Genomic DNA, 27,814 nt, shown 5'->3' with positions numbered 1-27,814 from the left:
ACATCGTTCAGCCGCGCCACGTGATTATGGAAAGGAGACTGGAGCGTAGATCTGGCTTCAACGTAATTTTCTACAAACACACAATTACACCGATATCCCTTGCTTATTGTATTAAATTGCTATTGGGCACGCAAAACAATTTGAGCAAAGACGCTCCAAGAACTAGGTCAGGGTGGAAGAGTATTTCAGAATTCTTTGTCAAGTCAAAGGGCATTAAAATCAGATCCTGTGCTAAATCCATGAGCTTAAGCCGTGTATATTCCGCAATGCACAACAGCGCCAACAAATCAAATAGTTATAGTGGAGCACACTAAACATTATTACTTCTCACGTGGCCAAGATTCAGTGGGCAACAAAAATCCAGATAAATACGGAAAAACAAGATTAATCTTTCCCTATTTACACTCGCGTAGTATCGTATAGCTATCCATCGTTTACAATACATTTTTAATGCGAAACTACGCAGAGTCAGCGTGTCGGTTGCTCCGACCTACCACGTGGCGCGAAAACAAGTCCGTAAAGTAACATATAGAAAATAAATAAAAGTCCCCCAAAATAACACTGAAAATGTAAGAGCAGATTAAAACACATTTAATAAGCGGATTTCCGTTAAGCGGAGAGCAATAATAATGACCGTGAGCTTAAGGCCCATGGTGCTGGCGTGACCAAAGTCCAAACGTAAAGTTCAACTGAAATGTGAATAAACTATGAAAATAAACTCCGTTATGGGGGTTTAATGATTATCTTGCAACTGATGTGAACTACTGGACTTCATTACTGAACAGATTTCACACAATCTAATACCTTTGTTACTTTACCAAATCGAGAGCTGTGTCTCCACGTCTGTTCAGTGCCGGGTCACAGGAGCAAGAGACGACCGGACACCTCGCCTAACCGAACTTTGTTCAAGAGGTGGTGGGGGCACGATTCGCCAACCTAACAGAGCCGAACCGCGAGACTTCGCGAGCTCTTTGACCTGCCTTGCCCACCATCTCTGCTAAACTTGCTCAATTTTAGGGGGTTGGTACTATCCTACCACAGAACCATTCGACGCATGCACAGCTACGACCTTTGACTACGCTTTCTGCTACATCAGTAAGTATTTCAATCACACAAACCAGATCGCATAAAGGAATGGCAACTGGGAAATGTGGCACGCATAAAATGAATGAATGACTGATTAAAAAAATAAATAAACACTTAGTCAATTCTTTTCTGTAAGTTACCCTAGTAATTACTTCTGCTGAATAAAAAGCACTCGCAATAGTTCTCATGACCCAGGATTTATTCAAGAAAATATGGAACGGGCATTTCGAGGTAGAATGGGATAGGAATGATGACGGAAATAAGATCACATTTGAGGAAGTGGAGAAAATGGTCAATAGATTGCAGTGCAATAAAGCAGCTGGGGTGGATGAAATTAAGTCGGAACTCATCAAATACAGTGGAATGTCAGGTCTTAAATGGCTACACAGGATAATTGAAATGGCCTGGGAGTCAGGACAGGTCCCATCAGACTGGACAAAAGCAGTAATCACACCAATCTTTAAACATGGAAACTGAAAAGATTGTAACAACTACAGAGGTATCTCGTTAATCAGCGTTGTGGGTAAAATCTTCTCAGGTATTGTTGAAAGGAAAGTGCGAGTGTTAGTTGAGGACCAATTGGATGAAAATCAGTGTGGGTTTAGGCCTCTTAGAGGTTGTCAGGTCCAGATATTTAGCTTAAGGCAAATAATGGAGAAGTGTTATGAGTGGAACAGGGAATTGTATCTATGCTTTATAGATCTAGAAAAGGCATATGACGGGGTTCCTAGAAGGAAGTTATTGTCTGTTCTACGAGATTATGGAATAGGAGGCAAACTTTTGCAAGCAATTAAAGGTCTTTACATGGATAGTCAGGCAGCAGTTAGAGTTGACGGTAAATTGAGTTCATGGTTCAGAGTAGTTTCAGGGGTAAGACAAGGCTGCAACCTGTCTTCACTGTTGTTCATATTATTTATGGATCATATGTTGAAAACAATAGACTGGCTGGGTGAGATTAAAATATGTGAACACAAAATAAGCAGTCTTGCATATGCAGATGACTTAGTTGTGATGGCAGATTCGATTGAAAGTTTGCAAAGTAATATTTCAGAGCTAGATCAGAAATGTAAGGACTATGGTATGAAGATTAGCATCTCCAAAACGAAAATATTGTCAGTGGGAAATAAATATAAACGGATTGAGTGCCAAATAGGAGGAACAAAGTTAGAACAGGTGGACGGTTTCAAGTACTTAGGATGCATATTCTCACAGGATGGCAACATAGTGAAAGAACTGGAAGCGAGGTGTAGCAAAGCTAATGCAGTGAGCGCTCAGCTACGATCTACTACTCTCTTCTGCAAGAAGGAAGTCAGTACCAAGACTAAGTTATCTGTGCACCGTTCAATCTTTCGACCAATTTTGTTGTATGGGAGCGAAAGCTGTATGGATTCAGGTTACCTTATCAACAAGATTGAGGTTACGGATAAGAAAGTAGCTAGGATCATTGCAGGTACTAGTAGATGGGAACAATGGCAGGAGGGTGTCCACAATGAGGAAATCAAAAAAAAAAAAAAAAAAAAAAAACTGGGAATGAACTCTATAGATGTAGCAGTCAGGGCGAACAGGTTTAGATGGTGGGGTCATGTTACACGCATGGGAGAAGCAAGGTTACCCAACAGACTCATGGGTTCAGCAGTAGAGGGTAGGAGGAGCCTGGGCAGACCAAGGATAAGGTACCTGGATTCGGTTAAGAAAGATTTTGAAGTAATAGGTTTAACATCAGAAGAGGCACCAATGTTAGCACTGAATAGGGAACCATGGAGGAATTTTATAAGGGGGCTGTGCTCTAGACTGAACGCTGAAAGGCATAATCAGTCTTAAATGATGATGAATATGGAACGGGACAACAAGTTCACGTTCAAAATGTATACTGGAAATCTCAGTTGAAACTTTAACGATACCGTGAAGATATCCTGTACTGGAGCTCTCAATTGAAATTAATGTAAAAGCGATGGAAAAATCCTATTCAGAGCACCTATGGTAGAGTATTCAGGAGGCATTCGATGACAGTAGAACGGTTTCTGATCACATAACTGATTTCTTAAGGAACTTGTTGTACTTGACAATTAGAACTTTCCTTTACACGAAGTTAATAGTGTGTACAGGGAGCAGTTTGCACGACAGATTAATTTTAATTTATGAGTGCCAGTTTACTGTATAGGTCTGAAACCGAAATATAGCCCAGTTTTTGGAAATGAGTTACACATTACACCATGAGACATACATTATACGAAATACAGCCAGCCTGTGGGATACCATTAATTAAAAATTACTGAAAAATAGTTAGGTGCCATTGTAATAAAATGTAACACACAAAAATTCTACACTTTTGGCCATTAAATTGTAGTACCATGAAGAAAAAAAAGCATCAAATACCAACATGGCGTTAAGTATACCATATACTAGGTTATGCAAATGATTAGCATTTCAAAACAACTACACGAAACACTTAGGTTTTACAGCATTTAGATTCTCTGTATGAGGAACGAATTTCTGTACGAATGCAGCTTGCTCAGAAACATTTACTACGACAGTTCAGAACTCAACAGCAACAGGATTGTGTTTTATCGATGCTCATTGTGGTTACCACTCATTCTTACACATACATCATCATTTTTCAAAGACACTCGTGCGAACACATATGGCTTCCCTTCGTCCCATTCATCGACTACACGCTCCTGTATCGCGTGCACGTTTCAACTGATATGCAAAATCCTAACGCCCCTAAATGTCCCCATTGCCAGTAATTTGAGGCATTATATTCAGGTAAGCGTGGAGTTCACGCTACTGGGCTTCTTGAATCATTATCCGTTCGTATTAAGTTCGCGTTAGTGTCGTATGAAGGATGGAAAGCGGAAAGGCATCCCATCGTGCATAAGCAACATCGGTTGTCAAAAAACGCGGCCAGATTTCCGCGCAGCACACGTTAATTTTTCCTGCAATATTTCCCGTCATTCACAATTCCTGCCCGGAGAATGATACTAAAGCGAAACTGCTGCCGCGCTTCGACAATCACCGAGGATTTGTTGCATCAGAATATGCGAGTTTAGGACATTCAGTACCCCCATTTTAGATCACATCGGCAGAAGGGTAACCTCGCATACTGATTTTGTTACCTGATAGCTTGCATATGTTAAAAATGATGTAGGTAACGTAAGGTGATTCGTGCATCGATAGCCAAAGCGGTTAAGACGATCGCTCCAGTAAAGCGTTAAACCCGGTTTCGAGTCCCAGTGCTACACAAATTTTCATTGTCGTGATTCCATTACACAGTCGAATGTGCAGCTGCGAATATAGATCCAGCATGTCAGATGATGTTGAGGAAAGATTAGGACATCACATAATATGAAATTATTTTACTGCATCTTTATTCATACATGTCCCATATCGGAAAAAAACCCTGAAAAGATGTAGGATTTTGCTGATAGTTTTCGTCACAGTGCAAGATGTGAACATAGCGCTCCATGAAGATTCTGACCGTTGGAGGTTTTATATCTCACAACAAGAATTAGAAACATAAAACATTTGCAAACAATGGCTATACCATAAACGAAAAGAAAGGAAACGATGACGTACACAATACATAATTATTTGACTACGCGAGTAGAACTGAGGATGCAGGTAAACAGCAAACAGTGTGTCTGCGTAAAATGGGATGACTCGTCACGCTGTGTCAATACTTGACCCGCTCTTTTCAAAGCTTCAGACCTTCCGTGAGTTTCACAAATCTTCAAGTAAAACTTTGACATCCCTTTAGTACTTTTCTATTTCCCTTACCTATTCTTTGTGTAACCGTCAGACAGTGGTCTTCCGCATTTTCTAACATTGGAACATGAGATTGTGGTAACCCTTGTTGGGTCCTAGAGGATCATGAACAACCTACGGGAAATTTACAGTACGTCGAGCTGTAAAAAAGCCGCTAGTCTGAGCAAGACGGAAGTGATAAATGTCTCCAACCGAAGATAGCATTTTCAGGACACGTTCCTTCACAACATATTTTCCGGCTACAAGCCTCATATGACTGTAAATGCACTAGGAACACATCATACAAGAAGATACTGCACTAAACAGGGTGGAGCTTGTGGCCATCGCTGGTCACACGGAGTCAGGCGTATTCGGCATACTGGCAGACATCTTGTTACGTGTCTTCTTTCCATATCATTATGAGCTTCGATAATAAATGACTGCTCTCCATAAGTAAAAATCAGTGCATTGTACTGTCGATGAAATGCAGTTGATAAGAGTGAAGTATTCCTGTAGCTTTAGCCCACCTGTTCAATATATACTGGAGATTTTAGTTTAAAATGAAATGGATTCATCTAGCTCGGAGACAGTCTAATTGCGACTGAAAGTCTCTTTAATGGGAAGAAAGGGAACTTACTTGCCAACTGATCTCGTGCTTCTACATCGCTCAAATACACTCCTGGAAATGGAAAAAAGAACACATTGACACCGGTGTGTCAGACCCACCATACTTGCTCCGGACACTGCGAGAGGGCTGTACAAGCAATGATCACACGCACGGCACAGCGGACACACCAGGAACCGAGGTGTTGGCCGTCGAATGGCGCTAGCTGCGCAGCATTTGTGCACCGCCGCCGTCAGTGTCAGCCAGTTTGCCGTGGCATACGGAGCTCCATCGCAGTCTTTAACACTGGTAGCATGCCGCGACAGCGTGGACGTGAACCGTATGTGCAGTTGACGGACTTTGAGCGAGGGCGTATAGTGGGCATGCGGGAGGCCGGGTGGACGTACCGTCGAATTGCTCAACACGTGGGGCGTGAGGTCTCCACAGTACATCGATGTTGTCGCCAGTGGTCGGCGGAAGTGCACGTGCCCGTCGACCTGGGACCGGACCGCAGTGACGCACGGATGCACGCCAAGACCGTAGGATCCTACGCAGTGCCGTAGGGGACCGCACCGCCACTTCCCAGCAAATTAGGGACACTGTTGCTCCTGGGGTATCGGCGAGGACCATTCGCAACCGTCTCCATGAAGCTGGGCTACGGTAACGCACACCGTTAGGCCGTCTTCCGCTCACGCCCCAACATCGTGCAGCCCGCCTCCAGTGGTGTCGCGACAGGCGTGAATGGAGGGACGAATGGAGACGTATCGTCTTCAGCGATGAGAGTCGCTTCTGCTTTGGTGTCAATGATGGTCGTATGCGTGTTTGGCGCCGTGCAGGTGAGCGCCACAATCAGGACTGCATACGACCGAGGCACACAGGGCCAACACCCGGCATCATGGTGTGGAGAGCGATCTCCTACACTGGCGGTACACCTCTGGTGATCGTCGAGGGGACACTGAATAGTGCACGGTACATCCAAACCGTCATCGAACCCATCGTTCTACCATTCCTAGACCGGCAAGGGAACTTGCTGTTCCAACAGGACAATGCACGTCCGCATGTATCCCGTGCCACCCAACGTGCTCTAGAAGGTGTAAGTCAACTACCCTGGCCAGCAAGATCTCCGGATCTGTCCCCCATTGAGCATGTTTGGGACTGGATGAGGCGTCGTCTCACGCGGTCTGCACGTCCAGCACGAACGCTGGTCCAGCTGAGGCGCCAGGTGGAAATGGCATTTCAAGCCGTTCCATAGGACTACATCCAGCATCTCTACGATCGTCTCCATGGGAGAATAGCAGCCTGCATTGCTGCGAAAGGTGGATGTAGACTGTACTAGTGCCGACATTGTGCATGCTCTGTTGCCTGTGTCTATGTGCCTGTGGTTCTGTCAGTGTGATCATGTGATGTATCTGACCCCAGGAATGTGTCAATAAAGTTTCCCCTTCCTGGGACAATGAATTCACGGTGTTATTATTTCAATTTCCAGGAGTGTATTTGCAGTGACGGTGCTACTCTGAGAGATATTTCACCGGACCCACAGACACTCTAGGAAAAATGTGGAAAAATGAGGCTAAAACTGTTGGATAAATGATAGCCTGAGGGAAGGTGATGTTCGCCCTTCTGCACCTTAACTGTGGCACTCTGAAATAATGATTTTTGTCTCATGCGAACACTGTAAATTAAGAACGAAAGAACATTATCTATTTCACTATGAGAGAGACTGGCAACAAATTCCCTAATAGTAACAATAAGTACTGGAAGGATGACAGTAGCCAGGTGCGTAAAGCACGACCCTTCAGTTTGTATGTTAAGTCCAGGCAATATTTCCCACTTTTGTTGTCTCCTGGATGAGTTTTTACTCTGCGGCGGAATGTGCGCTGACATGAAACTTCTTGGCGGTTTAAAACTGTGTACAGTAACGGAACTTGACCTGGGACCTCTCAGTAACGCGGGCAAATGGCCCACCTACTGTGCTGTCCAAAGACTACACATGCCTCACTCCCCCCGCCTCTCCCCCCCCCCCCCCCCCAAACCCTCAACATTTCCCTTCCGGCTGTTCACAATTTTTACTGTCAGGATGAATGGTGTACTGTATGCCCTCTGATGGAACTCATTATTACGCTCATCTTTTTAATAGTGCGTTGGTTCATTCTGCATGAACCCCAGTAAAATTGAGGACGCTTATGCTCTTCTGAGGCGGACAGTTTTTCAATTGCAAGATGCCTTCTCAGGCCACCTCTGTCGGGGAAGACATCAAGCATGAAGGGATGCAGATGGTCAGCAATTATGTCCACAAAGTCTGCATCTGTCATAGTGCCTTCTGTTTGTGATGGGTTCTGTGGAAGCCCGAGTGAATGCTTCCCATATGAAAATACTGCCCCCACCAGCCAGCATCGGCGGCACGGTGCATGTTTCGTGAAGCCGTTCTCCTGGATCCCTTCTCTACTGCAATCGTAATCGACGACGTTTTTGGGACAACACGCCATCTTTTAAGAGTTGTATGCTACTGAGCCTTTTCTATCCCGCCTGGGAGGCGGCTCGTGGGTAGGAACGGGAAAAGGTGGTATAAGTGGTTACTGCAAGGACGAGGTTTACTGGTGCAAAAGCAAGGTGATAAACGATTACATAACTTTGTACGTAGGTGCGATGCTGAAGCGAAGTGTTCTGGCTGGCTGCTCCTGGTCAAATGGGCTGAAGCAGTCGCAGAGCTCGTACCCCTCGACAGCACCGGCTAGAGGGCGCTGTCGTCTGTGTCTCTCGTAGTGCCAACATGAGAAACTAATCCGTGGCATCGTTGCTATCGATACCACAGAACCGAATGTTCTGAAATGTGAGCCGAACACTTTTCTACGAAACACTTGTGTCTGCACCAACAATGTACTCGGTCGTCAGATCTACCAGAGGGCAATATTTCCATCCCAGCGTTCTGTGATGAGGTGTGGACGTCCAAAACCTTATCGCCTACTTCGTGTTTCACCATTCTTCGAACACTTTCCGTACATGCTCACGACAGTAAGACACTGGAGATTTCCAGCGTTACCGTTAACGGAATGCTCTTTCGTGAGGGCTGGACCATAATATTCTCACGGCGGTAAAAGTCCTTACATCAGTGGCTTTCTGCATTTCCGTCACCTAACTTCGCTAGAATCCTTCCCCATTCGACTCTGCTCCAGTTATGTATTTTGCATTAGGCTCTTTAAAAATTACACAGCTTTCAAAATAATGGACAAACGTTGCAGAGAAATAGCGGCAGTTTGTATATGACAGAGGGACGAAATTTCGTTAGAACGCTGTTTAATAAGCAATAGATTTCCGGTAATGAATAATAATAGAAGCAGTGCCAACAGTAGTTTAAATTTTTTGCATTTATGCCACACAGAATTTGTGTGTGGGGGATTTGAGGTAACAAACCCATGTTCTGTTGTGATGTGAGAGAGAAGTGGTAGGTAGGGCATGCGGAGAAGGAAGAATGAAACAATCACTACTATTTCAATCCTGGGGATGGAATAGGAATGAACATCGCAAGATTAATTTCAGGTAATTGAAAACAACCCAGATAGTAATTTGAACACAAAGTGTTGTATGTATTAATAATATGGGTTTGCAAGAGTGTCTCATTTAGAGCATATTATCTGGCTGCGGATACACCGTAGAGCATTAGTACCATTAACCTGTTATTGTTGTAGAAAACAAATTCACGCTTCTAGTACTGTTGTCTTTATGAGTGTGACATTTCTCCATAGAAATATAAGGAGTAAAGGAACGAAAATGAATTTTAATGTAACTACGGGGACTTGGTTATTAAAGGTGAATAGAAATTGCAACACTAGAATGTGCAGCCCAGTCTTAATCCACACTTACATGTACTGAACATGTAAAGCAACAAAGAAAAAGATTGAATATAATGGGACTGGGAGAGTACTTATAAAAGATACTGCCCCATAACTTGTAAATATTCAATGAGAGGATGAGTGAACCACCAGCAGTTGCTATCATGAACCCCATTACTAACGCAAAAAATCTCATCGTCATGCACAAAAGTTGATTATTGTTGCTGATAATCTGTAACGATTGAAACTAGTGGCATAAATAAAGTGATTTATCTTAGCAGCCATTGCAGATCAGTGCAACAACTGCAGCGAATTTATAGTCGTACAGTAACAATCAAATCCCTAAGTTTGTCATTTCTGATTTCGGTTATACAAGCTGTTCCTGCCAACATGGAAAAATGATTATAAATAATCCGCCTCGATTGCAAATAGAAACCGGATAATAATTATTTAGATCTCACCTTGACTATAGTGGACAGTCACATTGCTTTTAATATACATCGAAAAAATACATATTCTGATAACATTATTCCTGCTTACTCTGCACATCCGCAACCCCAAAAAATGGCCTTCTTTCATTCAAGTCTACAGCGTGCCATAGCTATCCCCCTTTCCCCCGAGGCGCTAGAAACGTGGAAACTATCGCTAAAAATAACGGTTACAATTCACACTTGGTAAGGCGAATGTACAGTAAGAAAATAAATAAAGATAATAATACGGCTTCCACATTAGGTGATGCAGTAGATGACGAACCAATGGCAATTATATCAGTTCCTTTCATAGGTAAAATAAGTTGCAAATTAGGACGTTTACTTAAAACCTATTGTTTTAGAGTAGCCTTCTCCACTAATAATAATTTGAAACAGAACCTAATCCACTCTTTACAATTCGGTGGTGATAAACTTTCTCAGTCTAGGGTTTTCAAAACCACCTGCGGTGACTGTTCGAAATATTATATCAGTCAAACAGGTCGGTCTGTAGCCACTAGATATAAGGAACATATTCCCACCAGAAGTGGCGACGCTGCGCGAGATTCCACCTTCGCTGAACATCTTGTACAAATGGCTCACGCGCCTAGTCCCCAAGCCAGTACCAAACTTCTTCATTCCGAAGTTAAGGGTATGAAATTTATTTATTTATTTATTGTTCCGTGTGACCAAATTAAGGAGAAGTCTCCATGGTCATAGAACGAGTCAATACATGAAATTATAACACGATATTAGAAACAGATAAAATGAAATATAAAAAAAAAACATATTCAGGTGACAAGTCATAAGTTTAAATAAAGAAAATCAACAATGTAACACTGGAATTTGATTAATTTTTGTAGCTCTTCCAGGAACTCCTCGACAGAATAGAAGGAGTGAGCCATGAGGAAACTCTTCAGTTTAGACTTAAAAGAGTTTGGGCTAATGCTAAGATTTTTGAGTTATTGTGGTAGCTTATTGAAAATGGATGCAGCAGAATACTGCACGCCTTTCTGCACAAGAGTCATGGAAGTGCATTCCACATGCAGATTGGATTTCTGCCTAGTATTAACTGAGTGAAAGCTGCTAACTCTTGGGGATAGGCTAATATTGCTAACAACAAACGACATTAAAGAAAATATACACTGTGATGGCAATGTCAGAATTCCCCGACTATTGAATAGGGGTCGACAAGAGATTCTAGAATTTACACCACATATAGCTCGAACATCCCGTTTTTGAGCCAAAAATACCCTTTTTGAATCAGAAGAATTACCCCAAAAAATAACACCATACGACATAAGCGTATGAAAATGTGCGAAGTAGACTACTTTTCGTGTTGAAGTGTCACTTATTTTAGATACAGTTCTAATGGTAAATAGAGCAGAATTTAGTTTCTGAACAAGATCCTGGACATGAGCTTTCGACAACAGCTTACTATCTATCCGAACGCCTAGGAACTTGAACTGTTCCGTCTCGCTTATAATATGCCCATTCTGTCTGATCAAAACATCGGTTCTTGTTGAATTGTGGGTTAGAAACTGTAAAAACTGAGTCTTACTGTGATTTAGCATCAAACTATTTTCCACAAGCCACGAACTTATTTCATGAACTACATTATTTGATAGTGTTTCAATATTACACACAAGACCCTTCTCTATCAAGCTGGTGTCATCAGCAAACAGAAATATTTTTGAATCACCTGTAATACTAGAAGGCATATCATTTATATAAATAAGAAACAGCAGTGGCCCCAGCACCGACTCTTGGGGAACGGCTAAGTCTCAGGATAAAATTAAAACCATATGGTCAGCCCCCCCCCCCATGAACCATGGACCTTGCCGTTGGTGGGGAGGCTTGCGTGCCTCAGCGATACAGATGGCCTTACCGTAGGTGCAACCACAATGGAGGGGTATCTGTTGAGAGGCCAGACAAACATGTGGTTCCTGAAGAGGGGCAGCAGCCTTTTCAGTAGTTGCACGGGCAACAATCTGGATGATTGACTGATCTGGCCTTGCAACATTAACCAAAACGGCCTAGCTGCGCTGGTACTGCGAACGGCTGAAAGCAAGGGGAAACTACAGCCGTAATTTATCCCGAGGACATCCAGCTTTCCTGTATGATTAAATGATGATGACGTCCTCTTGGGTAAAATATTCCGGAGGTAAAATAGTCCCCCATTCGGATCTCCGGGCGGGGACTACTCAGGAGGACGTCGCTATCAGGAGAAAGAAAACTGGCATTCTACGGATCGGAGCGTGGAATGTCAGATCCCTTAATCGGGCAGGTAGGTTAGAAAATTTAAAAAGGGAAATGAACAGGTTAAAGTTAGATATAGTGGGAATTAGTGAAGTCCGGTGGCAGGAGGAACAAGACTTTTGGTCAGGTGAATACAGGGTTATAAATACAAAATCAAATAGGGGTAATGCAGGAGTAAGTTTAATAATGAATAGGAAAATAGGAATGCAGGTAAGCTACTACAAACAGCATAGTGAACGCATTATTGTGGCCAAGATAGACACAAAGCCCATGCCTACGACAGTAGTACAAGTTTATATGCCAGCTAGCTCTGCAGATGATGAAGAAATTGATGAAATGTATGATGAGATAAAAGAAATTATTCAGATAGTGAAGGGAGACGAAAATTTAATAGTCATGGGTGACTGGAATTCGTCAGTAGGACAAGGGAGAGAAGGAAACATAGTAGGTGATTATGGATTGGGGCTAAGAAATGAAAGAGGAAGCCGTCTGGTAGAATTTTGCACAGAGCATAACTTAATCATAGCTAACACTTGGTTGAAGAATCATAAAAGAAAGTTGTATACATGGAAGAATCCTGGAGATACTAAAAGGTATCAGATAGATTATATAATGGTAAGACAGAGATTTAGGAATCAGGTTTTAAATTGTAGGACATTCCCAGGGGCAGAAGTGGACTCTGACCACAATCTATTGGTTATGACCTGTAGGTTAAAACTGAAGAAACTGCAAAAAGGTGGGAATTTAAGGACATGGGATCTGAATAAGCTGAAAGAACCAGAGGTTGTACAGAGTTTCAAGGAGAGCATAAGGGAACAATTGGCAGCAATGGGGGAAAGAAACACAGTTGAAGAAGAATGGGTAGCTCTGAGGGATGAAGTAGTGAAGGCAGCAGAGGATAAAGTAGGTAAAAAGACGAGGGTTGCTAGAAATCCTTGGGTAACAGAAGAAATATTGAATTTAATTGATGAAAGGAGAAAATATAAAAATGCAGTAAATGAAGCAGACAAAAAGGAATACAAACTACTCAAAAATGAGATCGACAGGAAGTGCAAAATGGCTAAGCAGGGATGGCTAGAGGACAAATGCAAGGAAGTAGAAGCTTATCTCACTAGGGGTAAGATAGATACTGCCTACAGGAAAATTAAAGAGACCTTTGGAGAGAAGAGAACCACGTGTATGAATATCAAGAGCTCAGATGGCAATCCAGTTCTAAGCAAAGAAGGGAAGGCAGAAAGGTGGAAGGAGTATATAGAAGGTTTATACAAGGGCGATGTACTTGAGGACAATATTATGGAAATGGAAGAAGATGTAGATGAAGACGAAATGGGAGGTAAAATACTGCGTGAAGAGTTTGACAGAGCACTGAAAGACCTGAGTCGAAAGAAGGCCCCCGGAGTAGACAACATTCCATTAGAACGGCCTCGGGAGAGCCAGTCATGACAAAACTCTACCAGCTGGTGAGCAAGATGTATGAGACAGGTGAAATACCATCAGACTTCAAGAAGAATATAATAATTCCAATCCCAAAGAAAGCAGGTGCTGACAGATGTGAAAATTACTGAACTATCCGTTTAATAAGTCACAGCTGCAAAATACTAAAGCGAATTCTTTACAGACGAATGGAAAAACTGGTAGATGCGGACCTCGGGGAGGATCAGTTTGGATTCCGTCGAAATGTTGGAACACGTGAGGCAATACTGACCTTACGACTTATCTTAGAAGAAAGATTAAGAAAAGGCAAACCTACGTTTCTTGCATTGTAGACTTAGAGAAAGCTTTTGACAATGTTGACTGGAATATTCTATTTCAAATTATGAAGGTGGCAGGGGTAAAATACAGGGAGCGAAAGGCTATTTACAATTTGTACAGAAACCAGATGGCAGTCATAAGAGTCGAGGGGCATGAAAGGGAAGCAGTGGTTGGGAAAGGAGTGAGACAGGGTTGTAGCCTCTCCCCGATGTTATTCAATCTGTATATTGAGCAAGCAGTAAAGGAAACAAAAGAAAAATTTGGAGTAGGTATTAAAATTCATGGAGAAGAAATAAAAACTTTGAGGTTCGCCGATGACATTGTAATTCTGTCAGAGACGGCAAAGGACTTGGAAGAGCAGTTGAACGCAATGGACAGTGTCTTGAAAGGAGGATATAAGATGAACATCAACAAAAGCAAAACGAGGATAATGGAATGTAGTCAGATTAAATCAGGTGATGCTGAGGGAATTAGATTAGGAAATGAGACACTTAAAGTAGTAAAGGAGTTTTGCTATTTAGGAAGTAAAATAACTGATGATGGTCGAAGTAGAGAGGATATAAAATGTAGACTGGCAATGGCAAGGAAAGCGTTTCTCAAGAAGAGAAATTTGTTAACATCGAATATAGATTTATGTATCAGGAAGTCGTTTATGAAAGTATTTGTTTGGAGTGTAGCCATGTATGGAAGTGAAACATGGACGATAACTAGTTTGGACAAGAAGAGAATAGAAGCTTTCGAAATGTGGTGCTACAGAAGAATGCTGAAGATTAGATGGGTAGATCACGTAACTAATGAGGAGGTATTGAATAGGATTGGGGAGAAGAGAAGTTTGTGGTACAACTTGACTAGAAGAAGGGATCGGTTGGTAGGACATGTTTTGAGGCATCAAGGGATCACAAATTTAGCATTGGAGGGCAGCGTGGAGGGTAAAAATCGTAGAGGGAGACCAAGAGATGAATACACTAAGCAGATTCAGAAGGATGTAGGTTGCAGTAGGTACTGGGAGATGAAGCAGCTTGCACAGGATAGAGTAGCACGGAGAGCTGCATCAAACCAGTCTCAGGACTGAAGACAACAACAACAACAATGGTCAGTCGTAAAGGAAGTGGCTGGTCTGCAGAGACAGGGCGAGGATGTGCGTAGTGGGAATGTCCTTGTTACTGATAAGTCGCAAATATGTACAGTATTTAATAATCACTTTCTGAATATAGCAGGTGAACTAAATAGAAACCTAGTCCAAACAGGGAATCATATAGCGCTATTAGAAAAAAGTTTTCCGAGACTGTTACCTGAAATGCTCCTCCATGATACTGACAAGAGGGAGATTGAGTTAATAATTAAATCACTGAAGACCAAGAACTCTCATGGATATGACGGGGTATCTAGCAGAATACTGAAGTATTGTTCCATGTACGTTAGCCCAAGTACTTAGCCATATCTGTAACTTTTCCTTTAGGAGTGGTCGGTTTTCTGACCGATTAAAGTACTCGGTAATGAAGCCACTTTGTAAAAAGGGAGACACTGATAATGTTGACAATTTTAGACCTATTTCTATGCCATCGGTGTTTGCTAAAGTTATCGAGAGGGTTGTATATACAAGGTTACTGGAGCAACTAAATTCATATTACTTGCTGTCAAATATACAGTTTGGTTTTAGAAATTGCGTAACAACGGAAAATGCTATATTCTCTTTTCTCTGGGAGGTTTTGGACGGATTAAATAAAAGGTTGCGAACGCTAGGTGTTTTCTTTGGTTTAACGAAGGCTTTTGACTGTGTTGACCACAAAATATTACTGCAGAAGTTGGACCATTATGGAGTAAGGGGAGTAGCTTACAATTGGTTCGCCTCTTACTTTAAGGACAGAAAGTAGAAGGTAATTCTCCGAAATATTGAGAGTGGTAGTGATGTTCAGTCGCAATGGGGCACTGTTAAGTTAGACATATTAGAAGGAATGGAGATATTTAAACATCTTTGGTATGACAAATACGGCATCCTTAACGACCAACTCCAGTTAAAAAACAAAATTTTTTTCGAAGGTTTCCTCCCACTGTTCAGTGCTTCACATTCTACCATACGACATGAACACAGCAGATGCATTCATGCGGTCGCTTGGTGTCACGGATCGTCAATTCGTTCAGTCACGCTCTGGGTTCCCTTAATTTTAGTTATGAGAGCTGCCCTTACAGACTTGAGTACACTAATACAATACATATGCTTTTTTCTTTCATTTATCGCGTTACAATGAGTGATTCTTCTACATGTTCACAGTATTCTCACTTATTACAAGCTCCAATATTTCTAATACGGCCAAATAGCTATTGCCACTCAGCTACAATTATCCAAGTTGAATATGGTGATGCAAGGATGTTTTTAGTCATATTTATTCCAAGTCCGAGCTCTGGTTTAAAATTAGGAAATAAACACTTCACCTTTTTTAAAAATACGATGAAGTGACGTCGTACGTCTCTTCACGCATACACACATAACTTTGTACACCATTCTGGTAACATCTGATAGCACTAATCACCTGACGTCTGTCGGTCAATAGATAATAAGGGCGATGAAAGTGACGTTGTACGTCCTCTCTCGCTTGTATATTAAGTCCGTTACATTATTTGACCTTTCACCTCAACAGCTATTAGAACATAAAGGTAGTTTGTTCCACGCTTATTGCGTTCACAGACCTCACTTGATTAAGCTCCATGGTTCAGTGCCTCAAGTACCTAATTTTAGGAAACTAGTTTATCTTTAGGTTCTGTTTACACTATTCTGGTCCATACCTGATAGCACTATTCAAAATGACCTCTGTCGGTCATTAGAGATAGAGCGACGAAGGCGACGTTGTACGTCCTTTCACGCAATTACACTAAAACCTGTCATACTAATTAGACCCTTTTCTGGTCAATAGCGCTCACAATTTAATAAAGTAACTTTACATGCTTACACGAGCGTAGTCATCAAATACCATCACAGACCCCAAGTATTTGAAAAATGGGTTATTCATCCCCTATATTTTTAGCCTGCTTCCAGCTGACGGCATTTTGTCTCCCCTTTGGGCATGCGTTTTGACCATCCGTGGAATTTTCTATCCCACATATATAGTTTCAGCCAAACCACGTTCTATTGTTCTATAAAATCGTCCTCGAGCTAGGTCAGTATATACAACACACGCATTAACTTCCTGCCCCTTCGACCGGGTCATCGGGTCACTTTCGTAACACATTTTACGCCAATCACATGGAAGAAGATGATTTCTCAATTTGCACACGCTGGTCCCTCTCTGACATTCTCAAAGCCTAGCTGCCGGCGCCGCCTCAGTTTACCTGAGAGCCCACAGCCCACCGACCGTTGGCTGGGGTGAGGAAGCATGCTTCTGACGTTTGAGCTACGTACAGCTATTGACATGGTACACACGTACCGTTTATTTTACATTTCATGCCAGTCTTTTGCCCTTTTGGGCGTTCTGTATTAATCTTGGACCGTGCCTCTTTAGCCAGTTTGTAGCTTCAGTGTGTTCCGAAGAAGGCAGCGTGGTTATCCGCGCCGAAACCTAGGTCAACATCCGGTTTCTATTTGCAATCGAGGCGGATTCTTTATAATCGTTAAATTATTCACGATTGCTGACGCGCTGCAATGTTAGAAGTTTTCAACATGAAAAAACTGAGAATCAGCCCTACAATGATTTATTTCATGTTGATAAATAAGGACTACGCTAAATATCACTGGACAACATCCTGTTGTTACTGAATATCACTCGTTAACTTCATAATAACGTGATTACAACCTATATTTTAACTTCAGTGCATCCTTCATTGGGCCAAACAGACCGAAGTCTGAAGGAGTTAGATCTGGGCTGTACAGTGGACGAGGAAGAACAGTCGAATGAAGTTTTCTGAGCTCCTCTCGGGGAGGATTTCCGTTTTCACTTGGAAGGAGAGGTTAGTTTGCTTTTTTGGCGACGAAAGCTAAGATGTCGTTTTTTTTTCTTTTTTCAGTTTTGTGAGGCAGTGTGCGGCCGGCTGGCACTCAGGAGATCTGAAAGGTTTGCGCGACCTCGTTACGATAGTGACAAAAGCATCACCCAACCACTCTCCGTGATTTTGTTCACTGACAGGTTCTATGTAGACATCCTGCAAGCGATTACTTATATTTTCGAAGGTCTGATTCTCCGCCGAAAGAAACTCAGTCACAGGTCTCTACTTGGAACGCACTTCCATACAGACGTCATTTTGAAGGCCTCTTACAGCGCCGCTATCTATGGGAACTTCGTTGCATTGCATTTTCAACCGAAAATGGCCGAGACAAAAAAGTGTAGCATTACTTACTGAACGCCCCTCGTATATCCTATTTATTCCCTAATAGTCAGTATATTAATTAGAATGGCATACAAAGCAAAAAAGAATGCTACATGCAGACAAACCTTACCGTAAATATAATGTAGTTTTAAATACTTGTACGGTAACTGACAGTTACTGGTAACTGACAAATGTAACTTAAATAATAATTAACTTTAACAGTGATGACTGATTACTGAAAATCAACACTTGGCACATGTCTGCGGAAACAACCTATGATTTCTAGAACAACAACGGTACTGGTTATATCGTTCCCCCTTACAACACCAATAGTCTCCAATTTCAGTGCTAATGAAGACAGTTAATAGGCTTACCTCACAATCGACGTATCAGCCGAACTGTACAGCCTAAACATTAAAGGATCGTGTCTAGGGACTAACGGCATATTTCTAAACACGAAAGAGCCTTACGAGTTTGCGACATTTTCGTGAGAAAAATGAGTAGAAAAATAAGATAAGTATAAGTTCTTTGATTGTGATGCAATTTAAAAAATATCAACTGTTAAATTAATATACAGAGTGCAAAAAAAGTGTCGACCAATCTGAGCAGTGGCAGTACTGACAAAAAAAGAAAAACAAGTTCAGTGAACATAATATTAGCATTCACTCACAGAAGATGGTGACATTTTGTTGCAGAATTAAACACAGTCGTTGTTTAGGCATCAGTCGACAAAGTTGGGAATATGTTTTGGTGTATTTCAATATCTCAGTACCCTGTGTACAGATTAGTCACAGACATACCTTACTGCATACATAATGTAGTTTTAATGATTTGTACGATTCGTGAGAGTTACTGATAACTGAAAAATTAACTATAACAGCGATAACAGATATCCAAAAATCACCACTTGGCACATGTCTGCGACCACAATCCCTTATTTGTAGGACGAAATACTGTACTGATCCCACTGTTCCGCTAACAACACTAATGGTCTCCAATTTCAGTGGTAATGAAGGTAATAAATAGGCCTACCTCGCAACAGTATCGACCTGTCAGCCGACTTGTACAGCATAAGTATTCAAGGTTCGTATATGGAGAGAAACGACATATTTCTAAACACGAAAGAGCCTTACGAGTTTTCCTTCAGTGAATTTCAATGCGGCCTTTTCATGACAAAAATGAGTATAAAAATAAGAACAATATAAGGTCTTTGTTAGTGAGCAAATAAAATGTCATCTACTGTTTCGGTAATATACAGAGGTTAAACAACGTATCGACAATTCTGAGCAGTGATAGTCCTGATCAGAAACAGAGAAACAAGTCCGCTAAACATTAGTTCAGGAATACTTCGTTTCTGATATATAAGCATTCACTCACAGAGAGTGCTGACCTTTGGTTGCGGAAATAAGCACAGTATTTGTGACGGCGCTCAGTTGACAGGGTGGTGAACATATTTTCATGGATTTCTGTATTTTATTACCATGTGCAGCCATTAGTCCGGGTATTATGAAGTCCACAGTAAGCTGCGTGGTTCGAGTTGTGTCACACTGTAATTTTTCGACAACCTTATGACGCGTTTCAGACTCGCTGACTGAGAGGACTTCCATTGTTTACCTCTTGAGGAACCAGAAAAGTTGTGCCCCTAGAACCTGAACAAATCTGCCGCACAAATTAACTCATGGACTTCTACGAAGCGGGCATTTTTTAACGTAGAGGGCCGGGAATGTACCTCACTTCTATTTGCCAAATAAAAGCAGAGATCATTTTCGGAAAATCACTTATGGAGTATCATGTCACCATCAATGAAGAGTAGTACAAAACAGAAAAGAAAACATATTGAACCATTGGTACTTAATATAGTGTAATAAGAGTAAACACAAGAGTGAAACCACTGGAGAAGCTAGAAGTGCACTGTAGTACTTACCTACAATTGCAACGAATTTACCAGACTCAAGGAATCCCTAACAAGTCTGATACTACATAATAACTCGAATCACACATCTCAAAAGAAACCATCTAGAATACTGCTACGCAGGAAAATATAAAAGCACACTGCCTTTCCGGTGCCACGTCTACTGGACAAGTTTTCCTTGATTCACTGTAAGTAACAAACACTCCAAACATTCGACACTTCTTGTTAACACTGTGTATACGATATTTTTTGTAAAATAATTACACCAAACTGGTAAGACCTTTTGATTGTTGTGAACAGAATGTTATTTATACTAACTCATATCAGCATAAAGGCCACACATTCACTAGAAATAATAAAAATCTTGAAAATTTTGTCAGGAGATGAAAGTTACGTCGAAATTACGTTGCAGAGTAACATAACAAAAAATTAAGAGCTTAGTGTGTTCGCTCATTGTAGAAGAAAATGTTTTTTAAGCAAGCAATTTTAAGAAGACTGTGTATACGTTCTGGGCAAGATGTAAAGACATCTGTTCGATATTTTGGATTGCAATAATATCAATGGGCATTTTGCAAAAAGCTATTACAATGTGCATGTGGCCTTGCAGGTTATTGTCATCTCACTGTACGAAGTATCTTTCTTTTAACGTGGTCATTACTAATTACGTAATATATTTGTCTTTTGGAAAAGTTATTTTATCTATGAGAGATAGCGGATAGGCACTTGGTGCAGGGAGTAGCAACTGACCCTTAACATAGACAAATGTAATGTTGCGAATACATAGAAAGAAAGATCCATTATTGTATGATTATATGATAGCGGAACAAACACTGGTAGCAGTTGCTTCTGTAAAATATCTGGGAGTATGCGCACGGAACGATTTGAAGTGGAATGATCATATAAAATTAATTGTTGGTAAGGTTGGTGCCAGATTAGAAAATATAGTCCATCAACAAAGGAGGTGGCTTACAAAACACTCGTTCGACCTATACTTGAGTGTTGCTCATCAGTGTGGGATCCGTACCAGGTCGGTTGACAGAGAGACAAGATCCAAAGAAGAGGGGCGCATTTCGTCACAGGGTTATTTGGTAATCGTGCTAGCGTCACGAAGATGTTTAGCAAACTCAAGTAGCAGACTCTGCTAGAGAGGCGCTCTGCAATGCCGTGTAGCTTGCTGTCCAGGTTTCGAGAGGGTACGTTTCTGGATGATGTATCGAATATATTGCTTCCCCCTACTTATACCTCCGGTGGAGATCACGAATGTAAAATTAGAGAGATTCGAGCGCGCACGGAGGCATTCCGGCAGTCGTTATTCCCGCGAACCATGCGCGACTGGAACATGAAAGGGAGGTAATGACAGAGGCACGTAAGGTGCCCTCCGCCACACACCGTTGGGTGGCTTACGGAGCATAAATGTAGATGTAGATGTCGAGATAGTCAGACATGATTTGCCTTGACAACATATGTTCGCACATTGCTGGAAAAAATCACTTCTTTTGCAAGCTGCATCAAACCTGTCTTCGGTGACAAGGTTACGACGGCAACAAACTCGACTACAGGAACAAACCTTTCTCCTGAGTGAAAGAACCACGCCTCCGACTGCCACTGGCTGACACAGGCGACCTAGAAGTAGACCAGTTCTAGGAGCGGACAGTACCGCAGCGGAAGGCCACCCACTGTGGCACTGACCCCCGCCCATGTTCCAGTACGATATAAAAGACAGCCGCCTGCGGTCTGCAGGTACAGTCTGCTCCCACAGCAACAACCTTATCCACACAGCAACATGAAGTACTTGGTAAGTGCCTGTGTACTTCTGGAGAGTTCAACATAGTCAGCTCATTGATATAAATGTGTAATGTCAGTAGATCCAAATCACGTAAGAACTTGAGTACTGTACTACAAGGGGTGTCAACACCAACTGTGTCGACTGAGTTTCTAAGGGGACCTTACCACTGCGAATGGATTGTATATTAGTGTCGCTGTCTTTTTCATCTACATCTGTAGTCCGCATCCAACGTGCTATGTTTGTCTTCTTGCTACAATTCCTTGACGGATGTTTAGCAATAGATATCGTCACTAAATGTCTGCACAAGCCTGAATCGTTCTAATTACACTTTCGTGGTCCCTATCCGATATGTGAGCATCAGCAACTAATATATTCTTCAATTGATCCTACAAGTTGGTCCCTCAAAATAGTCATAGCAAATGTTTTGCAATGCAATACGAATTTTTAAACCTTTCATCTTGAGAAATGGATCATTAAAAGGAGATTTCAACGCTGAGTAAACAAATCCCACACGAGCTACGCAGCTTTTTCTCTTTATCTTTTCTCTTTATCACTGTTTAATGCAACCCGGAAGATGTCCCACCACCAGAAAAGGAACAGTATTCGAGGACAGTTACTACACTCTAAATGTCTCTTCTAGCAAAATAATGGGAATTATAATAGGTAACCTATGTAGTGATTCATTATGAGACAACTGTATCATGGCTAACATTGTGTCTATTTACTTTTCCGTTGTTAGGCAATATAGTTCAGGTAGAAACTCGTTGTTGCCTACATATAATATGAAGAATGTATACAGAATCCTGACCAGACATCTATACCTGCCATAGTAATTTTTTTTTTTTTTGTAAGCTAATAATGACGTTAGATGTATTTCAGAGCCATATCTAAAAGTGTAAGGCATGCAATCTAGTATTATTAATCTTCAGACTAGTATGAATAACGTATTTTAAATTAATGAGAAGTCATTTTTTTGCAGACATAAGTGTCATTTACTATTTTGTATATTTCATCTGATGCACCAACAATACTTCGCTCACTTTAATGGCAAATAGTCGGTAGGACGTAATTTTGACAAAATTCCGCAGCTACACAAACTGATTTTGACGCCACACCCTCCTCTCTAGAATAAGGAGTTTTAACAGATTGCCTAGGAGAACTGCTTTTTGTCCTTCTGCTCATGACAAGTTCGTTAGATCCGTTGTTCAGCTTCTGTATACGTGACACAGTATGCAGTTGGAGCGTATCATCGATTACGTGTTACATCACTTGAATAACTCCTATTCAGATACATGTTCTGTAAGCGAATGTGGCCACGGCATGCTTATCTAAACACAATATGTACTGTTGTGAAATCTTATGGTCTCAATACTAAGAATAAATAATTGAACAGTGTTCAATGTTTCGCCTCACGATATGTAGCTGCACAGGATGTGGATGTTGGAGTATTGAAGAGTATTCTTTTGAAATTGTCACTAATCGAATACGCTTCCGCTAGTTTAGAGAACCCGAACGTTGTCGAGTTTCTTGTTCAAACAGTGGCGTCTTAGTTACCTTGTGCAACAGAAGAAAAGTGTAAATTTTATGATTTGCACACGAGTTGAAACTACGTAGTTGAAACCTTTACAGTCAATTTTGATCGTGCACGATGACAGCGAAGAACTTATGAGTGATTACTGAAATACTGGACTAAATCAAGGATGAATGGTTACGTTTCCTGTAAATTACAGGATTGCATTGTTGGTGTCCCTGTATAGGAATCCATTCAAAATCGGTTGTGTAGATTTCATCTCTTGCCTCGATTAGAATCCTAAATATATCAGTACAATTAAAAGCAAACAAGTGTGCTTCAGAACAGCAAGATGGGTCTAATTGAAATTCACTACAGAATATATGCATTTCAAAAATAGGTGTATGGGAGTGGATTGTGTGCCCAGGTCTTTTATGTATTTAAAATTTAGAGGCATACAACATAATAACTATAAGTCGCTGTAGTATTACTTTCTCACAATGAGCTGTGAAAATAGTGGCTCATTGACGCCCGTGCCTCAAACAGGCTAAGGCAACGGATTAGATTGAGCAGTGGTTTGGGGCTAAAATACCCGGGACGATCACACAGACCCTTGTTTTGCTTTTTTCCGTTGCCTCTGTTAGTTCATTCCTTAAACGATGTTATATCGGCCTTGTATCTGTGCGACGACCGGAACATTATCAGTCCTCGACACTGTTTACATATCTAGAAGCTTCTTAGAGCCTATAAAACGTTGGAGGACCCATAAAACATCGTATCATCTTACAAATAAGAACGGAATGGAACTTTTTGAGCAGGAAACTAATATAAAAATGTCTGGTTGTTTCCATCCAATTGTGATCGATCCAGTTTCACGGCTTGCGTGTTATTTCACTACTTCAGACTCAAGCAGCCAGAATCCATTTTACATCCGTTTACAGAAACGACTGATACTGGAAATACAGCTATATCTGTCAGTAGCTAGCGGCAGTAAACAATCGTTCGCAGGACTCTGCAATAGAAATGACTAGTGAGTTCTATTACTTGCTTCTCTACGAAGAGCCTGATTAGCAGCTATTTCATGTTTTCCCTTTCAGACTTAACCATATGCACTGTCTTGAGTAGAGGATTCCAAGACCGGCTATAATTTTCGTAACTTTCCTCAATTGAATACCAGGCGACTTCTGACAACCCATGAAACTTGTACTGGCGTAACTGAATGTCGTCTGTTCAGTCGAACTAGCCCGATAAAACAGATAACACTAATTTGTATTAACATAATGGAGCGCGATATCTCTATCGCATATGTTTCGGTGAGGATGCACAAACATCGTTCGGACCCCTACGGGAATCAAGAATTTGCAAGTACGAGGTGTGATGGACGAGTGACACTGGTGTGCAGCGAGCGATAAGACGGGAATTTGGGTCGCAGGGGGGGGGGGGGGGGGGGGAGGGGGGGTCATGTCCTGGAAGCCGAAACGGTTAAATATACCTCCCTAGAGAAGCGGAACGTCCGGGTACGAGACCCGGTTCGGCAGACGTTTCCAACTTTCGCCACTGCAATATGGCAATGTCATTTGCAGTTGGCAGTAATGATTTGCCGCCTGTTCCCTTGCTCTTTCTTCCTCCTTCCTCTGTTTCAGAAAATCAAGTCCTCAATTCGTTGGCAATAGAAATCTGTTCAGTGGTCAAGGAGCCATTCCAGGACCGCTTTGTGGAGGTTATCATCGTTGGAAAATTTGCGAATGTTGCCCATCAGCACGTTTATTGCCATTACATCGTAGTATTTGCTTGATGTCGAAGGCCTGTTTTCATGATTACCACCAAATTGGTCAAATTGTTGAACCATTCCATAATGACTTGGCTCGATATTACTTCTGTTCCATATATCACTAGAATTTCGCTGTAAATGTGTACAGTATTAAAATGATTTGCAGACAAGACTCGTAGCGTTCCACAAACTCTGGAGTACGATTCCAGTTACAAAGCCATTTGATTCGCACACTGTCATGCACCTGATCGTATTGTAGGAGAGATGTTTCGGTTGCAAACGCAGAATAAGTGCTCGCTTCTGGCAGTAAGATCCTCTTGTTTCTCAATAGTTCTATCTTCGTATATCCATAACTGAAATGGACGATTTGGGGCGTCAGCAAGTATAATATATGTAAAAAAATGACGAAATTGCTCCAGCTGTATTAAGGTTTTGGTTTTACTGGCGACTAGTTTCGATTTTGTTACAACATAATCTTCAGGCCCATACTTGTTGACAGCAACTGTATGCGTTTAACACTGGTAGTCAGTGGTGAGATAGGCGTGTTTTAGGTTCGAACAACATCTGTAACTTACTGTCGTGTTGCGAGTTAGCAAACCGTTATGTCCCCTTTGTTAACCACAGATGGGTGGAAGGTGGCCAAAAGATCTATCGAGGTAGCAATCTGGACAGCTAAGCAAAAGATTACTAGACACAAATTCAGTTTAGGTAAATTTATTGTACTCAACACTTTCTGAAGAGTTGCTACACTTGTTACAGCCATAACTTGCTATAAGCAGAGACCTGATCCCACCGTGCATCTATATGCACTGAATGTTTGCCGGTAGAACTATCAGTAACTTGGAGTAATGGTCGGCACCAAATAGCAATACCCAACTCTCACTTAAGCACAGAACTACAAGTAGAAACAGACAACTGGTCTTAAAGTGGCCACAGGTTATAACATCGTCCTGTTGGTCCAGGAGTTTTTTCAGCGGCAGCGATGTTCAAAGCGCCGCTCGTGGCACGATCACGAATCTTCGAAGCGTAGACTCTGGCAGTATCGTTACGCTACGACACTACACATGCTTTTTGAAGTCCCCTCGTAGATTCGTGATCCGTTTTAACACACTATGGCCTATTTTCTGCCCCAACCTTCCTATCAAATTCTGATATTTAAGTCTCGTCCAGCCAATGCTACGTGCATTGTACGTGCAACAACACCAAATGAACCTTAGCGTATGTTATTCCTTCATGGCAAAAAATGGTTCAAATGGCTCTGAGCACTATGAGAGCACTATGAGAGAACTATCAGTCCCCTAGAACTTAGAACTACTTAAACCTAACTAACCTAAGAACATCACACACATCCATGCCCGAGGCAGGATTCGAACCTGCGACCGTAGCGGTCGCGCGGTTCCAAACTGTAGCGCCTAGAACCGCTCGGCCACCCCGCCCTGCTGTTCCTTCATGATCTTGATGTCGCACTCCAAACTGTGCCATGAGGCTCCTGGCACTTATGAGTGCTTCAGACATTAACTGATGGAACACTCTCTCCCCCACTAGAATATTGCGTGATGCTACCTCGGAAATTTTAGATCTTTTCGTGGAACTGCTGAGGCCGCGAAGATTGAGTATGTTGTTGGTGGTGACAGCGAGTGACAGCCGCGTCGTGTCGCCTTTTGCAGGTGGTCGTGCTGGTGGCGTGTGTGGCGATGGCGTCCTGCCAGCAGGAGCTGCAGCGCGAGAAGCGTGGATACCTCGGCCTGGGGGCCGGACTGCTGGCCGCCCCCGCCGTCGCCGCCCCCGCTGTGGTCGCCGCCCCCGCAGTCGCCGCCGTCGCTGCCCCTGCAGTTGTCGCCGGACCCGCCATCGGCTACGGATATGGCTACCTCGGCGGTGTCCACGGAAGACTGGTGCACGGTTGAAGATCCTTCCTCTCTAGCCTCTGCACGCTGTGTATCTGTATTGCTGTGGCCCCATTAAAGCTCATTTTGTAGTTTAACATATTGACTTCCTTCTCTCGAATACACCAGAGTACCTAACCACATCTTAGTATCACGATGTGACATCACCAATGGAGTCAAAAGAGAAAGGGAGTGCCATCGACACGATAACCACTACTGACTACACAGTATGTCCCAGTTCTGTTAGGAATGTGGCTATGAGCAACAAAGCCATCTATGCTTTCAAAATCACTGTATTTATTCAAAACAGTCTTCCCCTGAATCAGAACACAGCTGAAATCGTTTTAAAGGTGTTATCTAACAGTCACTATAGTCCTTTCTTTGGAGTCGCATTTAGTACTGCAGTACAGTTTTCTTGGATGTCCTTAATCACGTCCTTTCTTTAATATGTTCAATTTGGGGAACAATCAGAGGTTGACTCAGACCAATTCCTGACTAATAGGGTGTGTGATCGATGACTGTGCAGGCCAAAAACTCGTGCACAGGCTTCGCTTTGCGGGTCAGGTTGTCATCATGGAGGGGCAATCAGGTACCTGCTTCTCGGTATTCGGATCGGATTGGACAAATGTTCACCCAAAAACGCTGGAGGACTAAAAAAACATTTTGGTCTGACTGTTGCATTGCCATTTTCCGACGAGTGTCAGACACATAATGTCACATACCCGCATAGGATGCCTGTCCCAGCAAAGCTTTGACTTTCTACACAGCTGTTTGTTTTTACCTTCAGAGATAGTAATGACGCAAATCGCTATGAGATAACATAGCAGTTTGGTATTTCACGCAAGCAGTCCTAACGGAGCTGTTGCGTATGTGAAGAATGTGTGCCAATGTGCAATCTATTTCAGACA

General features: G+C 42.1%; 1 protein-coding gene across 1 annotated transcript; it reads left to right on the top strand.

Annotated features, from left to right (window-relative positions):
* The first annotated feature begins 21,677 nt into the window (after positions 1-21,677).
* LOC126278666 (cuticle protein 63-like) lies at positions 21,678-27,004 on the top strand. Its single transcript, XM_049978904.1, has 2 exons — positions 21,678-21,748; positions 26,688-27,004. The coding sequence occupies exons 1-2, from the start codon at positions 21,737-21,739 to the stop codon at positions 26,925-26,927; spliced, it is 252 nt and encodes an 83-aa protein (XP_049834861.1). The 5' UTR covers positions 21,678-21,736; the 3' UTR covers positions 26,928-27,004.
* The last annotated feature ends 810 nt before the right edge of the window (positions 27,005-27,814 follow it).

This window comes from Schistocerca gregaria, chromosome 6 (genome assembly GCF_023897955.1).
Source record: "Schistocerca gregaria isolate iqSchGreg1 chromosome 6, iqSchGreg1.2, whole genome shotgun sequence".
Classification (NCBI taxonomy): Eukaryota; Metazoa; Arthropoda; class Insecta; order Orthoptera; family Acrididae; genus Schistocerca; species Schistocerca gregaria.
Note: the sequence above shows the minus strand (reverse complement) of the source record. Positions and strands in the feature narration are given on the sequence as shown.